Consider the following 21024-nt stretch of genomic DNA (forward strand, 5'->3'; position numbering starts at 1 on the left):
GGTATTTCCAAATGTAACAAAAAAAAAAAAAAAAAAAAAAAATTAAAAAAAATTATCCCTCTCCCTGCATAAGAAAAGTGTCCTCTAATATATATATATATATATATATATATATATATATATATATATATAAAAGTGGAAAGAAATTAGGATATGCATGGAAAGCAAATGGAATATTTCATGACTAACAAAGGCAGATTCATGGGTATTGACTTGACTGTGAAAGTCTTTTCTTTAAAAAAATCTTATTCAAGAAACACTAATCATCATCAAGGTCTAGGAAAATATATAACTTTGCAGAAAGGACTCTTCTCATTTAGAAAATCAAGGAGAAAAATTCTTAAAGTATTTGTTTATGGAAAAAATGTTATCTATGTCTTAGGCCAAGAGTTTATGTCAGAATGCAACTGAGTTATCTTTTCCTTTATAAAAGAGGCATTTTATTAGCTGAAACTGAATCTTCACAATGATAGAAAAATTTACCAAAGAAGGGACCATAGAGGCCATCCAATCAAACCACCTACTCTCAGCAGGGCCAACTTCAGGGTTAGGTCATGTTGCTCAGAGCCTTGCCCACTCAAGTTTTGAAAATATCCAGAAATGGAGATGTCACATTGATAGCATTCAACTGAAATTTAAAAAAAATTGTGTGAGAGAACAGTGCAGTTTTCAAAATCCTTAATTACACTCATCATTTCTCTAGTGAAATGTCTCAGTGACTTTCCAGTATTTAGAAATACATGTTGAAGATGGGTGACTAAACAAAGTACAATGAGGTTTTTTTGCTTTCAAATACATAGAAAGCTCTGTAAAACTGAAAATCCCCAACACCCTGACTGAGTAGGAACCTCAGCTGGACATGCTGCTTATTCATCTGTCTGGAAAAGGTGCATTAAGTGTTTACATAGCAAATGCCCTATACTGGAATCTTCCTCCTTAGGTTTATCCCCAAACAAATCTTCTTAAAGAGAGCAGTTGGAGAGAAAAAGTAAAATCAGAGAGCTGAGTAGTCTTGCACACAGTTCCCATAAAAGTGAATTGCCTGCATAGCTCTTGGTAGTCCTGCCCATTTCAGCTACTATTGTCAAACCTCTTATTACAACAGCCTAAATTATCAATTTTTATTTCCAGCAAACATTTGTAAGAAAAAAGTGTTTTCTGTAATTAACATTTTTCTCTCAAACTTTCTTGTTAGCAGAGAACCCCAAGTGCATGAACTTTCATGCACACACATATTTTTAAAAGAATCAATACAGTAAGTCAACAGTTCTTATTTTCTGACATTGCAATTCAAGTTCCCATGCCTAAAACTTTCCTTTGATATTAAGTTTTCTCTATCAGACATTATTTCATTTTCACTGACATACATGTGGCAGATATCTTAACTCTATCTGGTTTTAAACATTTTAATTACTAAAATTGTTTCAGTCTTGCACCTCCCGTTAATTGTTACACTGTGAATCCACTAATTACAACATACAAGCTATCACTAAGATTGCTTACAGTTCATGTCAATACAATGGAGCTGCATTCTATCTTAGTAATTTTTTTTCAATTTACTATGGATTTTCTTGGTACACCACTGCAAAACTATTCATAGTTTCCAAAGAAAATATGAAGACCTGAAAACTCCATTGTTTTTTCATTGCCTGCTTATTTAGCCAGTAACATTCAGGTATGTTCCATGAAATGTTTTTTATTCATCTATTTTTTCCACAGAAGCATTAATTAGAAGTCCAAAGAAGTCCATTTCTTAATGACTTTAACCAGGCACTTTTTTCATGCCTTTGGTGCTTGTAACTAATACAGATTTTCACTGTTCATAGTAGAAGACTCTTAAAACCAGGAGTTAACAGCAGTCTCTTTTCTAGGAGACCAATAATGGGAAATCAAAAATACTTCTTCAATTTACAAAAGAAACATTTGGCTATCACAGAAAAAAACCAACCAAAAATAACAACAAACAAACAAATAAAACCACAAAAAAATAAAACAAAAACCAAAACCCCAAAACAACAAAGAAAATAAACAAACAAACAAACAAACAAAAAAAACAAACAGAACTTCATGTAATACAAGTTTCAGGTCCCATTTTTCAGGTGCACTTAAGTTCTAGGATTTTTATTTTTCCATGACTGTATATTGCCTACATTTGAGCACATATTTAGACTGAACTTTTCTTCCTACCAGAACATTCCTCAAACAGGGAAATGGGCATCCAGGAAGTTCAGGCTGCACTTCAGCACTAATCCCACTGACAATATATACAAGAATTCAACAAGACTGGTTTCATACAGGATTTTCCATAATCTTCAAATGCATCTCAATAAGCCAGAGAGGCACACGTCCAGCCCTAAAGTAAATCCGAATTCTTATTCCACTGTGCACAGCATGCTAACTGATTCTCTACCAAAACTTTCCTTCTACAAAAGATGTGAATTACTCCATTCATTTTAGGGCAGTTTCTCCCTACACCATCATCATAACTTGTATTAGAGAACACAAGGAACTTGAATTCTTGTGGATGCAGCCCAACAGCACCTCTCTGTAGTAATTTGCTTTCATCTAACACATGGCAATGGCCAAAACCTGGTTTAGCACAATTGAACATTGTATATTGAACATTATATATTCAAAATCAGGAAACCAAACTGCTTATCTAAAATTGCAACCATTCTTCTTGGAAAGAAAGTCAGGTCTTTCCTCCTTTTTGAAATTAAATTTTATGCCAGGATTCTACTCTCCATCACATCATCACATGGAGATTCTCCAGTTCTGTGCAGCAAGTTGAGGTTCCAGAGCCAGCATCAACAAAGAAACCAAGAGCCACTGGGGTCTACATTTTAAGTTGCACCAGGGAGCATGGCAGAATCCACAAGCATTTAGAACTCTGATCAGAACTTCTTTGTCCCCATCAATCTCAAATTATTCTTAAGTAAATAAATGTGCTTAGAAGGCAGCAGTGATCAAGTACACTACAAAGAAATTCTGCTTAGTAAAAGTATGAGATAGGGCCCTAACAGATAAGCACAGCGAGTGATTAGCTTTGTATGCCCGGCATGGCTAGAAAGCTCAGAGTCATTTGGCTGCTGCCCTCCTATTCACCAGCCCTCCCATGTTCCAAACACAGCCTTCCTTCTCGTGCTGGAGCAGCTGTAGGGCACAGCACAAGTGAACCGAAGCAGATGCTGTTTCTCTGCACAGCACAGCAGAATGTGCATGGGACAGACACAATTGCAGTGGGTGTTGACTCACAGCAGACACCACAGAGATGCCTAACACAGTTTTTAAGTCTTAGTGATGACATTTTTTTGCTTTCCTAACCCTTAAGGTGAAAGACCCTGCCTGCATTTTTCCCTAACAAGTGAGGTTTCTACAGAAGTCTGCAGCGTCCACAAAAAATATTTAGCAGGAGGGGCTAAAAAAGCAATTAACATTGCCTGTGGGAAGCACAGGCGTTGTTCCATGCAATTAAGAGGTGCGCTGGGCTTTTTATTATGATGAGGATCTGTAGAACAAAACTTGGTTCATCTGAATGTTTGGTGAATACTGCTCCGCGCTCCTGAACAGCGACGGCGTCCTGCGGAAAAGCAAAGCCCGAGCGCCACCTGCCGCTGCTTCCCGACAGGAAAACGGCGCTGGACGCCAGCCAGCTTCTCCTCCTCATCCTCCCCTGCGCACCCCGGTACCCGGGACTCACAGCCAGCAGGGCGAGATCAGCTTTACTGCCCGGGTATTTGCACACCAGCACTCTTCACACGTGTTTCCGGTGATCACCAGGAATTTATTAAGGTTTTGCACTGAACCTTTAGCACCTTCAGTTCAAATCTCAATCACAGAGAATTTCTTCCAGCTCTCAATATTCCAAAGCAAAGAGGTGGTAGATACAGAGAGAATTTATTGGGCAAGTATCACTATCTGATTGTCCTGTTCTTATATTCTTCCCTAGGAATCTGCTACTGGACACTGACAAACAAAAATGTTGTACCAGTTAGTGCATAAAGTCCACTGTCCATAAAAGGAGCCTTTTAACGGCACTAAATAAAACCCCCAGAACTACAGGGGAGCCTTTAAAAATGCTCTAATATCTGAAAAAAAACCCCACCAGCAGATTAGTAGTTAACAGCTAATAAAACTACTATTTGGATTTTTCCTTTATATGTTAAACAGATCAAATAAAACAAATTATCACATAGAAAAGTATTTCATTCCCTCAATCTAAACAGGAACAAGCTAAATAAAATAGCTCCCTGAATGATTCCATAGAAAGAAAGTCTCACAGATATTTCCAGCTTCTGCCTTGGGCCTTCTTCCTTAGACAACCTAGAAGTCTTTTTTTTCTCCAGTGAGGATGAACTTCTGAGTTAATTAGCTAAGGATAACGTACTTAACTTGAACAGTTAAGGTGAATCTACATAAACAGTTTACTGAGCAGCATCACTTCTCCTAGGTACGAATGTGCTGAGTGTCCGTGCCTGGAGTTACAAGGAGCACACTTTGGGCACTCAGCCTGTGCACACACTGCTGTTTCTCTCCCAAACTAAGCAGAAAGTTTCACACTGAGATGCAATCCAGAGTAGGGTTACTGGGGACACAAAGTACAGCCTTAAAAGCAAGAATTCAGCAACTCTGACATCCTGCTATTTGCAAGCAACAGATCTGGAAATATTTATGTGCCTTGTCCTTCCTCTGTAGTTGAAGGAAATCCAAAATGAACAAGAAAGTAATAGGAGACCAGTCACAAGCTTACAGACCTTCCAAAAAAAAAAAAAAAAAACACCAAAAAAAAAAAAAAAAAAAAAAAAACCACAACAAAAAATGGCCTTTCTACTTCCAAAGAGGACAACTCTAAGACACTATTTAACACATCAATGTAAATGCTCTTATACCACCATTATACCTTCAGTTCAGGAGAACAAAAACAAGGGGAGCTATTGGAGGGTCACCACCCCAATTCTGCTGAGTTCAATCACTGAAAGGACCAAAATTTCATGGTAAGGTTGAATGATCTGATAGCAGTCTGTAAAGGCCACAAGGCATCCCTGCAGAGTCCCACCCTACCAAATCAACGTTGCATGAAGTTAAAATTAAAATAAAGGCAGTATTTGAAAAAACGGATAAAAGCTAAGCCTGCTTAACCCAGGAAAATCCATCTCTATTACAGTGAACTGAAGAATTTTGCCTGTGAGAAGAAAAAAAGTTTCTGAAGCTTGGAAGAGATCAGAGGACCCTCTTGAGAGATATTCAAAGGTGTTGGAAAAGAGAGAGATAAACCACTCTCCCCAGTGAAAACATCCCAATACCCTGGAGTCTCCATATGAGCATTTTTTGAAGGAATTTGATAATGCTAGAGCCCTGACTTTGACTCAATACTGTACTGGTGAGAGACAGTTAATTCCAGTGGTTCATGACATCTGGAAGATTGCCTATCTACTGCTAGTGGTGACAGATGAGACTTAATCTTTAAGAAAAAGATCTCTGCCTGCATCTTTCTCCTAGCAACAGCTAATGACACCGTGAAGCCATGCAGCTTGACTCTGTCAGGGATAAGGGACAAGGGGCAAGGAAGGCAGAGCAGCTACTTCCATGTGATCATATATTTATTTGTTTTCATTAGGACAACAGTGGAACAGTTTCTCTCCCTGTCCCTCTGTGAATGCAGGATCTGGCAACATATTAGGAGAGTATGTTTTTAAGCAAGGTAAATTTAATTGGAAACCAGAGAAAACAGCAGTAACAAGGAAAGGGTGTTGCAATGTACACTGCAAAAGCGTGAATGCTGCCATTCCTCATACTGCTATGTGTGAGGTCAAGCACACAGAGAGGCATTGTCCTTTAATTGATAATGTAGGCTCTAAAATGGATTTTTAGTGGTGCCCCAGGTGTTACCATATTTTGTCATTGTCTTTCCTCTGCTGTACTTTTTCTTTCTCATTTTGTATTTTCCAGTATGCCACCAAAAGGCACTGCAGGGGATAATTTTTTCTTTTTTCAAATTTTTTTCTTTTTTAAACAAATGACTATTATCTTACTTTCTGGCAGTACTGCTTATTGTACAAGCAGGGCATGGAAAGACTGGACACAGAACATAAAAATGGGAGGATGGAGCTGGAGGAGAGGATCTCCAGTTGTAGAATACTTTTCCAGGAAGGAAGTACAGGATATGGTTACTGGACAGATACATATTTCTTGCTGAATTCCTTTATTTTATCAGAACAGAACAGATTGCAAACAACAGGCATGCAACTGAGAATTCAAGAGTTAGGTCTGTAATTCTTCGGTCTGTATGTCTAAAAATTAGTCTTTGCCCAAAATATTCTGTGTGGTCTCCTTCTTGCATTCACATTGTCCTGGAATTTGTGCAACTTGACTTTTCTCTAAGACTTTCCAGATATGCTGTGTGTTAGCTTCTTAAATGTTTTTGCTGATTTATCTCTCATATATTTTCTTTTTCAGTGCCTCAAAACGTCCACCTACATCCTTGTACAAAGATGACATCTCAGCTCATAGGGAAGTTGCAAATCTCTGTCCCTACCACAGACACCTACAAAACTGGGAAATACTCATAAATCAAAATCTCTGATGATATAGATATTTTGAATCTCTGACACAGAAGGGTCATATAAAATCCATGTACAGAATAGTGCCTAAAACCTCTGTCATAATCTTCCCAACAGTGGACTTGTCAGCACTGGTGTGCTATTATGGGAGATAACCTTGAATTAAAATACCTATATCACATATTGAACAGCAATGAACAATTCAAAACATCATAAAGACAGCAACATCCCCATTCAGTCAGGAATACAGCTAGAGACATTTCCCACCAGTTATGAGGAAACAGCATTGTGGAATAACCTATGAATCTGTAAAACTTCAAACTACAAAAAAGCTGGAGGAGGATTAACTGCCTGCTTCTCAGCTCTTCTAATCAAGATGTTGCAGTGGAGCTCCCACCTGTGCCCAAAAATTTCGAAATGGGAATATTCTCTGGTCATATGCTTTGAGCTCACAGATATTACGGAGCTGATAGGAGCTGTGACAATATTGCAACATATTAAATGGACAAATGTTCACACCTTTGCAATTATTGTTGTATTAGAAAGTACATAATTTGTGTGTGTCAATTTCTATATCCAAAAAATCAAATCTTAACTAAAGTGCTCAGATGGGCTGAGCCATTTGGACTCATTATACCAACAAAACTACGAACTACTGAGGACATGAAATAGACAAAACACCAGAAAGCACTACCATGGACAGCTCCAGGAGCAATAGATGGATGTGCTGGCTTTCTAGCTCTTGGCTGTCTCTTGCCAAATTACCACCATTTTTCCACACTTCATTCTTCTTTCATTAGAGAATGATGATAAGCAAGAAGCAGCAGGAGCCTCAAAGTACAAGATTTGGATCAAGTGTTTAATCTCAGAGATGAAAAGGCTGAACAATGATGCGTTCACAAAAATGTCTCCTGCTGATCCTGCTCCTGCTGCTCCCTGCAGCTTGTACTTCCCCTACATGTTAAGAATGACAGGTAGGAGTGTCTGGGGTGTGCCTTAACAGCATGGCCTGAGGGAGAAAATACAATGCTGACATGAAGTTCTGCAATTAGATCAGATACAATCCTGAAAGTTGCCCTGCACAACCCAGATACTTCTATTCCTTCTTGCCCTTTTATTACAATAGCTGTGTTGCAAGTTAAATGCACTGCATTGTCTCAGGTGCAATGCAATCACACATCAAAGAAATGCAGAGGTGCTTTATTTCCATACCATCCCATGGAATGACATGAGGTGGTATTTCTGAAATGAAAAACAATCAATGCAGCAATTCTGTGAGAAGAACACTTCAGAATGAGTCAAAGAGACAGTCAAGTATATAATTAAGAACAGGACTTGAGACTGTCAGGACTGATTTTTTCTTGCAACTACACTTGGCCTCTTCCACCCTGAATGGACAAAGACCACAACAGAAGTAAACAATCTAGTTTCTTTGCCAGAATAGAGTAAAGCTTTGAAAGGATTCTGAGACCTTTGTTGGGATTAGTGGAATAATTTAACAGGAGGTCATGTTATTAGGTAGAGAAAAAAAAAAAGACATTTGTATTTCAGACTGCATGTACTGTCTGAGAATAAAGGAGGAAGAAAAATAAACCTGAAGATGCCTGAAGCTACTTTGCAATGAGGAAAAAAAGCCCTGACAGAAAGTGGATGAAAGAGAGGTAATATGGGAATAAGATTCTGGAAAAAACACACAAAAATATTTATTTCACTTCCAGGCTAAAGCAATATTGTTTAGTCAACACTACTAAAAAGTTGTTTTTTCTCATTTTAAGTTGTGCAATCACTTAATCAGAATAATTCAGCTTGGAAGGGACCTTAAGAAGTCATTTCAACCTTCTGCTCAAAGCTAGATTCATTATGAGGAGAGACCGTGTTGCTCAGGATTTTATCAAACTGAGTCAAAAAATCCCCCAAAAAGAGGCATCCCACATCTCCAGACACCTTTTCCACTGTTTGACTGTCCTCATGAGGAGAATTCTTTTCTTTTTATCCAGCCCAAACTTCTAGCTTCACTTTAGGTGCATTGCCCCTCATTCTCACACCAGGAGAGCCCGGCTCCATCTTTTTTACAAGCTCCTCATAAGCACTGTCAGGTTGCTACTGGGTTTCCCCTGGAGACACCTCTTGCCAGGCCAAACAAGCCCAGCTCCCTCAGCCCCTGCCCCAGCACAAGTTCTTCAACTCCCTGAGTATTTTGACAGCCTCTGCTGAATTTTCACCGTTTAGCTCTACTCTCCTTATATGTGAAGTATCCAAAGGTAGATACAGATGTGTCCTGATGAATACTGAATCCCTTAATCTCCTGGGTGTGCTGTTAATACAAGAAACTGCTGACAGTATTTGCTGCCAGGTCACACTGCTGGTTTATGTTCAGCTTTTTGCACCCCCAGGCTTCCCAGGCTGTGCTCAGCAGTGCTGCTTCCCAGCCAGCTGGTCCCAGTCCATATCCTTGGGAAATCCAAAGTGTACAGCAATAAAGGTCAGACCACTGGAGGTCATCCAGTCAAACTCATTCTCAAAAGCAGGAGTAACCTCAAGCTTGGGTGAAGTGGCATCCATCATCTAAACCTGAATCTCACAAATTACATACATAAAGCAATCCAGTCAGTTCTAAAATCTATTTCTAAAGAAGTCTTTCCCACACTACGGTTATTATTCTTATTTTCCAAGCACATAATGACCAATAAAAGCTGGTACTATAAAAAGATAAAGAGACAGCAGCTGCAAAATATAATGGAACCACTCAAAAATAATTATTTTATAATGGCAAGGACAGGGAAAGTGAAGGATTTTAGTGAAACATGTATTAGAGTGAATAACCAGACTCAGGCTCACTTCTGTTGCACTTGGAAGCAAATGCAAATTTAAGGCACCTTTTGAGCACAACCATGAATATAAAGAAAATCTTCAGAGCAGATAAAAACGATGCCCTGAAAGTGACCACAGCAATAATGATTACCCAGATTCCTCTCCCAGGCTCAGCATGTTTTCACAGTGAAGCTGCTAATGCCTCCCAAAGCTCTGGAAAGACTACTGAAGACAGCCCGTACAACACAGGACTCCATGAGAGCAGGCTGTGAGGCAGGCAGGAGATGCTGAGGTGAGCAGGCCCTGTCCCCAAGAGCAGAACTCTGCAGTGGGATGTTACAAAGCACACAAACTGGGCTGTCAGCACCTGTCACCAGCCCCCACACGTGGTCACCTTGTGCCTTTGCCTTGACTGATGAGGTGAGGGGCTGCCTCATTCACTCACTCACACACCTTCTCACATCTTCTCCTGCAGAATCAATTTCCCTCAGCAGGAAGTATAACAGGCACTTCTGTGTGGTTTCTACTACTGCAAAATATGGTCTGCCAGCAAACGTGTGTAAGGGCTATGACTAGGAACATAATTTAGCACTTAAATTTAGGATATCCTATTGTACATAAACTTTTACCAGCCAGCTAGTTTTTTCAGCAACATAAACTTAAGATAAATGTCTGATTTTAGATCCTTTCCTATGTAAAATAAATGAAATTTTTCTGTTGTTAAAACAGAAAAAATTTCTTTTATCAACCAAGTTTTTTTTTTACCTTTTATCCAAACTGCTTGGATAATACTGTAGTGCAGAAGAAAATTACATAGGAATCTGAATCTTGCAACAGAAAACGAGAGGGAGTTTTACAAACTACTTCAGTTACTTATAATAATGAGAACAGAAGCATTTCCATTATTATTATTATTATTATTATGTGGTTAGTATTCTAAAAATTAGGCTCTTATTGTCACATACTGGTTCTGCAAAGGAGATATAAAAGGACAAATACACAAGTTTTTCCCTATAAAAGAGTAATGTATCTGTTCACTGCCTTCTAAGTATCTTCTGTTCACATTTCATTTTCCACTAAAAATAAATGAAAGAGAACATGTACTACACAAAAGATCTGGCAATACTTATGTATCTGCTACCATCTGCTGACAAACAGCATTATTGACTTTATCTTAGTCAGTCTTAAAGAAACAACTCCTATTTCCCTATAGGAAAGTTTCTGCTGATGCTACAGTGGCTGACAGTAACAGCTACATGAATTTTTAATTCAGCATGTTGTAGCCATAGTAAGGCAATAATTTCTTATCCACCCACTTTGTCTGCATGACAGATTCACCCCTGACCATCATATTCCACTCATATAGTTAATGACTGCATCCTGCATTTACTGAAGCCCTTCAGCTATTGCAGACAGTTTCTGAAGTCAACTACTGAGCAATTACACAAAACTCATTCCTCATTTACAAAACACAAAAATTTATTATTAGCCATAAGACTGTCCAAACAAGTCACGGAATGGGTCAGGCTGGAAGGGACTACAATGGACCACAATCTGGTCCAACCCCCCGCTCAAGCAGGGTAATCCTACAGCACACAGCACAGGATTGTGTCCAGATGGTTCTAATAGCCCCACGAATAGAGACTCCAGAGCCTCTCCAGGCAATCTGTTCCAGTGCCTGGTTACCCACACAGTAAAGAAGTTCTTCCTCATCTTCAGGTGGGACTTCCTGTGCATCAGTTTCTGCCCATTGCCTCTTGTCCTATTGCTGGGCACCACCAGGAAGAGCCTGGTCCATCCTTCTGATGCCCTCCCTTCAGATACTGACAGACATTGATGATGTCCCATCTCAGTCACCTCTTCTGGAGGCTGAACAGGCCCAGCTCCCTCAGCCTTTCCTCATAAAAGAGATGTTCCAGTCCCTTAATCATCTTTGTAGCCCTCCATGGGACCCACTCCAGGTGTTCCACATCTCTCTTGTCCTGAGGAGCCCAGAACCGGGCACAGCACTCCAGAAGTGCCTCACCAGGGCTGAGCAGAAGGACAGGATCACTTCCTGTGACCTGCTGGCAATGCTCTTCCCAGTGCACCCCAGGATACCTTTGGCCTTCTTGGCCACAAGGACACACCGCTGGTTCATGAGCAGCTTGTTGGCCACCAGGACCCCCAGGTCCTTTCCATGGATTTGGAAACAAATTAGATTTGGCTTTGTTAGGAATCTGAGTTTGAAATACTCTTTAAGTGGTAAGTCTTAAGAATAGTTGGTTCTTCCATACTAGGTGCGTTTAGCAAATGGAATTATAAATTAGAGGTTTAACATGTCTCTTGTTCCCTTTCCATTGTAATATTTTATTTTCTTTTCAACTTCCAAAGTTAAAAGATGTGTCCTTGAGCTCTGTTGTGTAGCGGCGGTAACAGGAGGGGCCCCGCTGCCACTCGAGGTGGGCGGGGGTCACGGTGGACTTTACTTGGGAGAGAAAAAGTGGTTTTCATTTAACTTAAGTTCCTGCCTGCAGAGCTCAGCTGTGTTTGTGTTTAAAGAACTCCCAGCTCGGCTTAAACCTCTTTCTTCCTTGCACTTCCATCGCTAAAGCCAACCCTGGGTGTTGCTGACAGGAGACCAAAGCTAACACCAGTGCTGGGCCACGGACCCAGAGCCCCGAGCCCAGCGGGACCCACAGAGCGGACGGGGACAGTGGCGCCGCCCGACGCCAACCGCTCAACACGCGACCACAGCACTCTCAGGAGAAGGAGCCCCGGGCTGTGCAGAGCCACCTTAGCCCGGGTTCCGAACCGCGGGACCATCGCCGATCCCGTCGCCTCGGGGAAGGCGGAGCCGCATCGCGCACCGCTGCCCCCTTCCACCATCGCCCGGCAGAGCAAGCGGCGGCCGCCCGAGTCTCGCGAGAAGCGGCGCTGCCACCGCCGCCATGGAGCCGCCCGTGCGCGGCCCGCCGGGGCTGTCGGCCGTGCTGGCGGTGAGGGGAGCGGGGCTGGGCCGCCCGGGGGAGCGGGGCTGTCCGGCGGGGAGGGGGGAGGCCTTTGCTGGGGGCGCGCTCCTTGCCGAGCCTGATACGGGAGGCTGCGGGGCGCGGTCCGTGAGCGACGTCGGCCGCGCTCGGTCGCCGTGGCCGCCCGTTGTCCCGCCGCTACCTGACCCGCTCTCCCTGTGCCCGCAGAGCACGGACTGGTCTGAGCCCTGGCTGCTGGGGCTGGCCGCCTTCCACCTGCTCTGCTTCCTGCTCACCTGCGCGTCCCTGCAGCACCGCCGGGTGCAGGTCGGCCACTTCCTCTGCATGGGTGAGTGCCCGTGCGCTGCCACAGCAGTGCCTGCAAGCTCGTATTTCCCCGCCAGCTGTGCGTGTGTCTGTCGATGATAATCTGCTATGACCTAAAAATATGTATTTCATTTATTTCCAAGAGAATGTATGAAGTAGTGACTTAAAGCTCTGGCCTTGGTGAGGAAGTGGGATGAGTAAGGTTACTGCGTGGTCACTGCCGTGTGTATCGCAGCTTCCCGATGAAGTGTTCTGTGCTGGAAAAGCACAAAAGAAATCGACTGAGAGCCAGCAGTTGCTTTGTACACGGCCTTGTTTTGATGGTGCAGTTCGGTGAATACGGTCAGCTTTAGTTTCTGGAGCAAGTTCACCATGTGCCCTGCTGCCAGCCGTGATGATGGCATGAGGAAGAGCAAGACCGGCTTGCACATTGCAGTAACAACTTGTGTTATCACAGGGTTTTCAGCCTGAGAGTCCACGGGGACCTTGCCTAGCCAAAGCAGTCATGGCTGACTGGCAGAGAACACGTCCTAGCTTTGGTTTAAGACCACATGGATTTAGATTAGATCATGTATTATGAGCAATTTATTTTTAAAGATAATACCAAGTCTAATTTGTTTCTTTTATTTTTAGTGGGCTTAGTGTACTGTGCTGAATATATCAATGAATTAGCAGCCATGAATTGGAGGTAAATCTTTTCACTTTCGTTTTTTGAATAAAACTATACAGTACAACATAGTTATCACATACTTTTAAGAAATAATAATGATAGCATGCATTTATTGTACTACTTAAAATCCGTTTATATGGATACTTGTAAACTAACTCATCAAAGAACTGAGAGAAAAGCAGAGTGCTGTGGTTAAGGGGAAAGAATGTGAACTGTGGTGGATTTTTGGGGTTTTTTTCGGTGGGTTTTGTTTCTTTGTTTGTTTGGAGGGGATTTGGCATTCATGTTTAATAGTTGAAGAACCACTTCCCAAAAATACCACTGCTGCTTTATATACTTACTTCTATGTATAACAAACATTAACATTTGCCTGTTTTACTAAATGTGTATTCCAGAATTAAACTGATGATTTTTTTGATATTTTGAGCATTGACTTAATCTTTCCCTGATGTCACTGAAAGTTGTGTGTTTAACACCACTTTATGCTGGCATCTAGTTGTAGTCCTGCACAGGCACACATGACCTAATTACAGCTTTGCTACATTTATTATTTTTGTCATATTTTCTGATACAAGTAAGCAAAATACCTAAAGTCATTTCAGGTGCTTCAGAATAAGCATGATTTGTGATGCACTCTTGTAGTCAGTCATGTTAGTTAGCTTTTACACAGTAAAACTGTAAAGAAGAGAAAGACTGATATTAATATTTATAACTGAAGAAGTATTAACTCCCTCTTTTCTTCTAACTTAATCCAGTAGATTGCTGGCCAATGCTTTGTGATCCCAAGATGTGGGATGATGTATCCCTGTAGAATAGTTGCTGGGAAAGTTGAATGTGTGAACTATATTAAATAAAACTTTGTCTTTCATTTTCTTTTTATTTCTTTCAGGCTCTTTTCTAAATACCAATACTTTGATTCAAGAGGAATGTTCATTTCACTTGTATTTTCAGCGCCACTGCTGGTGAACACTATTATAATTGTGGTATGTATGTGTTCATTGATATAGATGCTTTCAGTAAATGAGTAAGTAAAGTATATGAATTAGTTGAATTCAATAATTTACTTGCTTTTCAGGTCTCCTGGGTTTACAGAACTTTGAATGTAATGACTGAACTAAAGATGCTACAGCAGAGAAGGAAAGTAGAAAAAGAGAAAAAGAAGTGAAAGTGCCAAACTTTTTCTTTCTTTCTTCAGTTGTAATAATGCCTGTCTGGATAATCAGTCCCTCTGTAAGGGTATGCAGGAACAGAAATATTTTTGTGTCTGGTGTCAAGAGGACTTTGTGATTGTGGCTGTGGGCATTGAGGTGAAAGCAGGTATCTACAGTACATTTGAATTGGCTGTGAAGTTATGAAACCAGTCTTAACAAGTCCTTGTGCCCTTCAGTGTACGATTGTTTTCCTCCATGACCAAGGCTGTTAGTATTGATGAGACACAATCTTCCAGTTTCCATTTGCCTGTGTATTTTTTTACTATGTCTTTATTGTGTGCTTATCAAGTATCAGTTATTCTGCTGCTTAAGCCAATTGGAGCTGTGTTGTGAATTACAGTAAATGAGAGATTTTATTCAGAACAACTCAGGAATCCATGCTTCTGTGAAGCACTTCACTTCTTTATAAATCAAGTTTCATACTTCCTGTGTGTACTGTGTGCCAGTGGCATTTTATAAATAAAACTATCCACTTACTGTATCTTAAATTGAGTTGATTTGTATTCATTTTTAATCAGACTTTTTCCTTCTTTTTGTCTTGTTAAAATTCCCAGTTTGGCAAATTTTCCAAGTTTAATTTGTGTAAATAATTAAAAATTATCTCTGCATTTCTTTCTCTTTATACTTCATGTTTTTAAGGCTTCTAGATAAATACATTTTTTTAAAACTGAATGAAAATTTGATTGTTTTATGCTTCTTTATAGAACAGGAAGAAAGGGAAGAAACGTAATGTTATGCGCAATTTGTTCCCTTTTTAATGCTTTTTTAAAATAAATAACTGAAAATTACAAATAGTTAAAAATGAAGAAGGCTTTAGTTTTGCTTCAAGTAGCCTGTTTTTATTGAATGGAGTTTAATTGGAGAAGGGGTGTGGACACAGTGGAGACTGTCCATATTTAGTAAAAGTTGTATCTTTGTGTGGAGATGTACTGTTCTGTCTAAAATAAGTGTCATTTAAGACAGGAAAGGTGATCTACAAAACTGATCTTACACTAATGTGAAAAACATTTGGGTACAGAATTGCAGAACATTGGTAAGTTCATAAGCTAAGGAAGTATTTGTAAAACTGATTTTAATTACTTGAATTAAAGTAATTCACAAGTGTGGAGATAGGGACTTGAGGAAGAGAGCAGATGCATGTCATACACAGTTAGCAAGTCTAAACAGGGACAAAGTGAACCTCTGCTGAAAAGGGCAGTGAAGTGTTAGTGTTGGATCCATTTCTTTACATTTCCCATACCTCTTTGGTATTCCTTTACCCACTCTGCTCCATCCACAGCTACTGGCAGCTAGGCTATTTTATAATAGCAAACTTAATAGATGCAGGTTTGTGGTCATGAATTCTGACCGTCCTCCTGCGACTCTTGGTGCAGTTTTGGGTGGTGTCAACTGTATGGAGAAATCTCAAGTGATCTGGTAGATATTGTGTGCTTTTTGGGAAGGAGTGAAGGGAGTCTGTCCAAATGCCTGCCAGGTGGGCTGTGGCAGCTGTCACCAGGACCAAGGAACCAGGACCTTTTTGATTTCATATACACAGGATGTTGTCCTCCCAGGCTGGTTTATAAAAGTTCAGCCTTGCTCCTACAATTTGATGGGGAGACTTGCAATTTTCACACATGGCCTTAATGATGACCACTCAAATGATGTGCTCCTGACTTTCCCGGTGATAACTGTTCTGCAACAAATCAGTGCCCAATTGTTTTAGTATCACACACTTGAAGCTGTTTTACTTCATATGGAGATAGCACCTGTTATCAAGTAACCTTCATTTCACAGTGTGAAGTGTATGAATTTGATTCACAGTAAGTGAGGAGGTTCAGAGCAGCTGAGCAACAAGTCTTGCAGTGGAAAACAGTGTGCCTTATTTAGTACATCCAAGGCAAATTTTCTCTAAATAGTTTGCTATTTTGCTTATCTTGTGTGTAATGTTGGTAAAAATATGGATAATACTTGGTTTCAAAAGCATGATGGCATTTTTTTTTTGTGTTCTAGAAGTATTGCTTTATGAAAGCATAAACAGCTCCAAATTCAAAAATTGTATCAGTATTTTTTTGAAGGATGAGTATCTCAAAATTGTGAATTTAAAACCTTCCCTGACTCCTGCAACTACAGTAAGAAACAGGTGAGATAAATTTTCACAAACACAAAAACGTGGTTTCCATATTTCACAAAAACACATGGGTTGAAGGAGACCTTGAAGATCATCTAGTTCTGGCCCACTGGCCATGGTCAGGATTCCACCCACTAGACTGGGTGGCCAAAGATCCAGTCCTGCCTGGCCTTGAGCACTGCCAGATTGCAGCATCCACAGCTTCTTTGGGCAACCAGGCCCTCGCCATTTTGTGAGGTAGACTTTCCTCCTAACAGCTAATCTAAACCTGCCCTCTTTTAGTGATCTCCTTTGTTCTTTCACTGCATGTCCTTGTAGAAAGCCGCTCCTCCTCTTTTTTGTAAGTACCCTTTAAATACTGAAAAGCTGCAAGCAGGTCCCCTTGGAGTTTTCTCTTCTCCAGGCAAACATCTCTAGTTGACACTCCTTCCTTCTTTGTGTCACCTGCATCACTCAGCTTTGTGTCATCTGCAAACTTGCTGAGGTTGCACTGGATCTCGCAGTGTTATTGTTAAAGCACTAAAGGGCACCAGTGTCAAGACTGGGGCTCTGAGGGACACCACTTGTCACTGGCTTCCACCTGGATGAAGCAATTGACTACAATCCTCTGCTTGTGTCCATCCAGCCAGTTTCTTACCCACACAACAGTCCACACTTCATGTCTCTCCAGTTCAGTGATGTTGATGTGTGGGACTGGTCACAGGCCTTGCACAAGTCTATGCAGATGACATCTGTCTGTTCCTCTGTTGACTGTTGCAGTCACTCCATCATAAAAGGCCACCGGATCTGCCACGATTTGCCCTTAGTGAAGTCTCTTTGGCTGTCTTGGATGACTTTCTTCTCTTGCATGGGCATGTGTGTTTGTCAGAAAAAGATTCCCATTTTCTACATTTCAGAAAGACTTAAATTTGTCTGTCATCTTCTCTACCTAAACTTACCTAAAAAACACTGAGTTTAAGAGCGACGTTTTTTGTTGGTTTGCTTTGTTTTTGTTTTTTTTTTCTAAATAGGTATCATAAACCATAAGAGAAACCATCAGTGAGTGAAGCATGACTTCTTTTCGTCATGAGTCTGGATTTATGATGTGATAGTACAATAACATTAAGTATGGGCCTACTTGCTGACAAACCTAAATAATTACATCATTAATTTAGAGGCTGTTTGGCGTGCTTAGAATTTGTATGTGTAAGTGAAGGAGAGCCAATTGTTTAAGATTGGTGGAATACTTCTGCTTTTAATTGGGAAACCTGAATTTAGGTTGCTTGTGAAAGAGCCAGTAATTTCCTTTCCAAACATACATGCAGAAAACTGGTAGCTGCTCAACTGGATCCTTTGGAGAGTGAGACAAGACGGAGGTGATTTGTTACTGGTTTGTGTATTTCAAAGGCAGTGACTCAGATATTCAGCCCACCATAATGTGTCTTTCCATGACAGCACATGGTGTCAGCTTCATGGAAAAACATTACAAGGGAGAAAGTAATATTAACCTGGCAGCTTTGTCATAGTAGAGGGTAATTTTGCTGCACTGTGGAATAAGGATAATCTGTGAAAAGTGAAAAGACAGATTATCAGAAATTAATTGGCAAATTTTCTGGAGTTTGAGGTTCGCCTTGTTTCCCATGAAAAAGTAATAACTTTTTTTTGGGATGAGTTTCCAAAAATGGAAACCTAGAATGCTCTTTTTTTCCATATCCACTGAAATATCATATTCTTAATGTAGAATAAATTTTATCCTCATTTTGGTGCATCAAATCTCATGATAGCAGATAAAATGGAACAGATTCAATAAGGGATTTTAAATGTCTCTTCCTCAGCAGTATTTCCTAGCTTTGATCTCCATCTCCAATAAAAACCTCACCTGTCTCCAAAAGGCACAGAAGGACACTCAACTGAGGTCTTCTACATCCTTGATTGTATAAACAGAGAACTTTAAAATACAGTCTTAGTGATTTTCAACAGCTGGGTCTTGAAAGAAGGGATCTGCTCTAGAAAAGCTGTGAGTTAGATGGTGATCTGCTGGGGCTGTGAATCCCAAATGGAGCAAGAGTTTACAAAGAATGGTTTTGTGGATGTTGAGAATCATAAGCTCCATTTTTAAAGGAACTGAGATTTTCAGGAAAAAGAGGAGTAGGGATTCTTTGTCTGAACAAGATAGAATACAGCTGTAGTGTAGGAGATATTCTATTTCTTCAAATACGGCTAAATATTTTTGCATACCTTTATTGTAAGCTTGATTAAACGTTCTGGATGCAGTCCTGTAGAATGTGCTCTAGGGTAACCCTGCTTGAGCAAGGAGGTTGGCCAAGGTGACTCTCTGTGTCCATTCCAATGCGACCCATTCTGTGATTCTGTAATTTTTCACTTCAGGTGAACACAGTATTTTTATATATATCTAAGTGGTTTTTGTTTTTGTTTGTTTGTTTGTTTGTTTTTGGTTTTGTTTAGGGAAAAAAAACCTGTGTATATTTCTCTACTGAAATATTTTTATATATTTTAAAATAGGTTTGAAATATTTTAATGTGTTTCAACTAAATAAAAGTATTGATGTTTTTCTGTCCATCGGGGAGGAGATCAGTGCAGGCAACCAAACTCACCGCTGGATGTCACTGTCTCACACGCAAAAGCGGACTCAAAGCTTTCCTTTTCAGAGGGCTCTGTAGCACTTTCCACCATACCTCCATAAATACTGCAGCATTTTGGAATGACCAGGAAGCCTTGGAGTGTAGTCTCTGAACACATAAACTGTTATCTGAACCCTAAGATACATCTTGAGCCACTTTCAGGTGTTTCGTGAAACTCTTGCTTTTTACATTTAAAAGGAGCAATGATGAGGTACATATACATTTCCAGAGGCAGAAAGTATTTATGTGTTTTAAAATTTTTTAATGCATCAGGGGAATAAATACCCTATTCATTCACACCAAAATTTCATGAGGAGGATTGTGTCTTCAACGAATTAAAAAGTAATATAACAATGAAAAATAATTACATTATTGTGTGACCAGGAAAGTTTCCTGAAGCAGTGTAGTTCACAAATGGATGGAGCTGCTGCATGTCCTCTATTTCTTTGTGATTTACCATTGCACAATGCAGTATTAACATGTCTGTCCTTGTTATGTGACAGCTGGCAGTCACAGTCATGACCGAGCTTCTCACTTCAGACTTTCTCCACCACCTGGCAAAGAGTGCTTTGGAGTGTTCAGAGGCTTTGTGGCTACATTTGAGAAGGTCTGTGTGCATTGTTCTCCACTCAATGTTCTTTGTGTACCGAGTTTTGAGCCTGGTGTTTTTTATCTTTGCTATTCATCCGAGTTCTATTTTCCACACACCACCTGTTGAAGAATATAGACTTACAGTTTGACTGGACTTTATCCCACTTCCTCACTGCATTCACATTCACACAACAACAATTAGACAATTACAATGCAACATGCTTGAGAAATAATAGCCTCGTAAGTCAAACCTGATGTGTATTTTGGACCCCTGTTTTATAATCTATCTTCTTCTAACTAGTTCCTCTGAATTGTGGTCATACTTACACCACTGTTTTGCTGTAATACCAGAACAGTGTTGTACTGAATGGAAAATATCTCAGGGGACTCCAAAGGAAGGCCTCTATATTTCCTATATTTGTGTTTATTTTTCATATAAATATGAACTGCAGGAACCTTTCTCATAGTTTCAGAGGTGTAATGAAGCCAGGAAAGGAGCTGTAACTGGTAATATGCTACACTGCTACAAGCACTGATTTTAAGTGGTCCCACTGAAATCATGGTCCTGTTTTCTTTGGCACTGTCTAAAGTTAGAACCGATTGAAACTAACAGGACAGGATCAAATGTATAGCCTCTTTCATCTCAAAACATTGTCATAATTAAGAAGGCATTCAGCAGAACTGATTGAAACAAGGCACATGCCTTAAAATGGACCAGTTCCAAGTGTCATTTGCAATAGACTTGTTAATCCAGCCCTGAATCAAAGAAATACAATCTTGTGTACCTTTCTCTCCTTCTGTTCCATCAAGAAGAGTTTGCATAGTGACCCAGGGGGAGGCAGAATGACATTCAGCTGGACAAAGAGGTGTCTAGGGTAGGATCTGTCGCTGAAATCACACTCATCTGTCAGTATTAGAACTGTGTAATAAACACACCTGAGTAGTTTCAATCAGCGGAGGAGGATGTGAGGTGTTTCATATAATCAGAACCAATACACCTTGATCTTAAAGAACACTAAGCTTGGGAGGGTTTTAATATGACATGAAAAAGACATGAATCATTTAGGTCCATAACTGTAAGAGTAATATCTTTGATAAAATACTCATCACCTTGATTTAGGGATTAGTGAGAGTAATCAGCTTCCTATAGCTGTCCTGGAGAGCATGTGATT

At 40.2% G+C, this 21024-nt stretch overlaps 1 protein-coding gene across 1 annotated transcript; it reads left to right on the forward strand.

Annotated features, from left to right (window-relative positions):
- Window positions 1-3535: 3535 nt before the first annotated feature.
- On the forward strand, window positions 3536-15136 carry TMEM18 (transmembrane protein 18). Its single transcript, XM_058019942.1, is given in 7 exon segments — window positions 3536-3733; window positions 11988-12228; window positions 12231-12349; window positions 12551-12671; window positions 13283-13337; window positions 14209-14302; window positions 14395-15136. Coding segments are annotated over 7 exon segments (918 nt in total). The 3' UTR covers window positions 14485-15136.
- The last annotated feature ends 5888 nt before the right edge of the window (window positions 15137-21024 follow it).

This window comes from Melospiza georgiana, chromosome 3 (assembly GCF_028018845.1).
Source record: "Melospiza georgiana isolate bMelGeo1 chromosome 3, bMelGeo1.pri, whole genome shotgun sequence".
In the NCBI taxonomy this organism is placed as follows: Eukaryota; Metazoa; Chordata; class Aves; order Passeriformes; family Passerellidae; genus Melospiza; species Melospiza georgiana.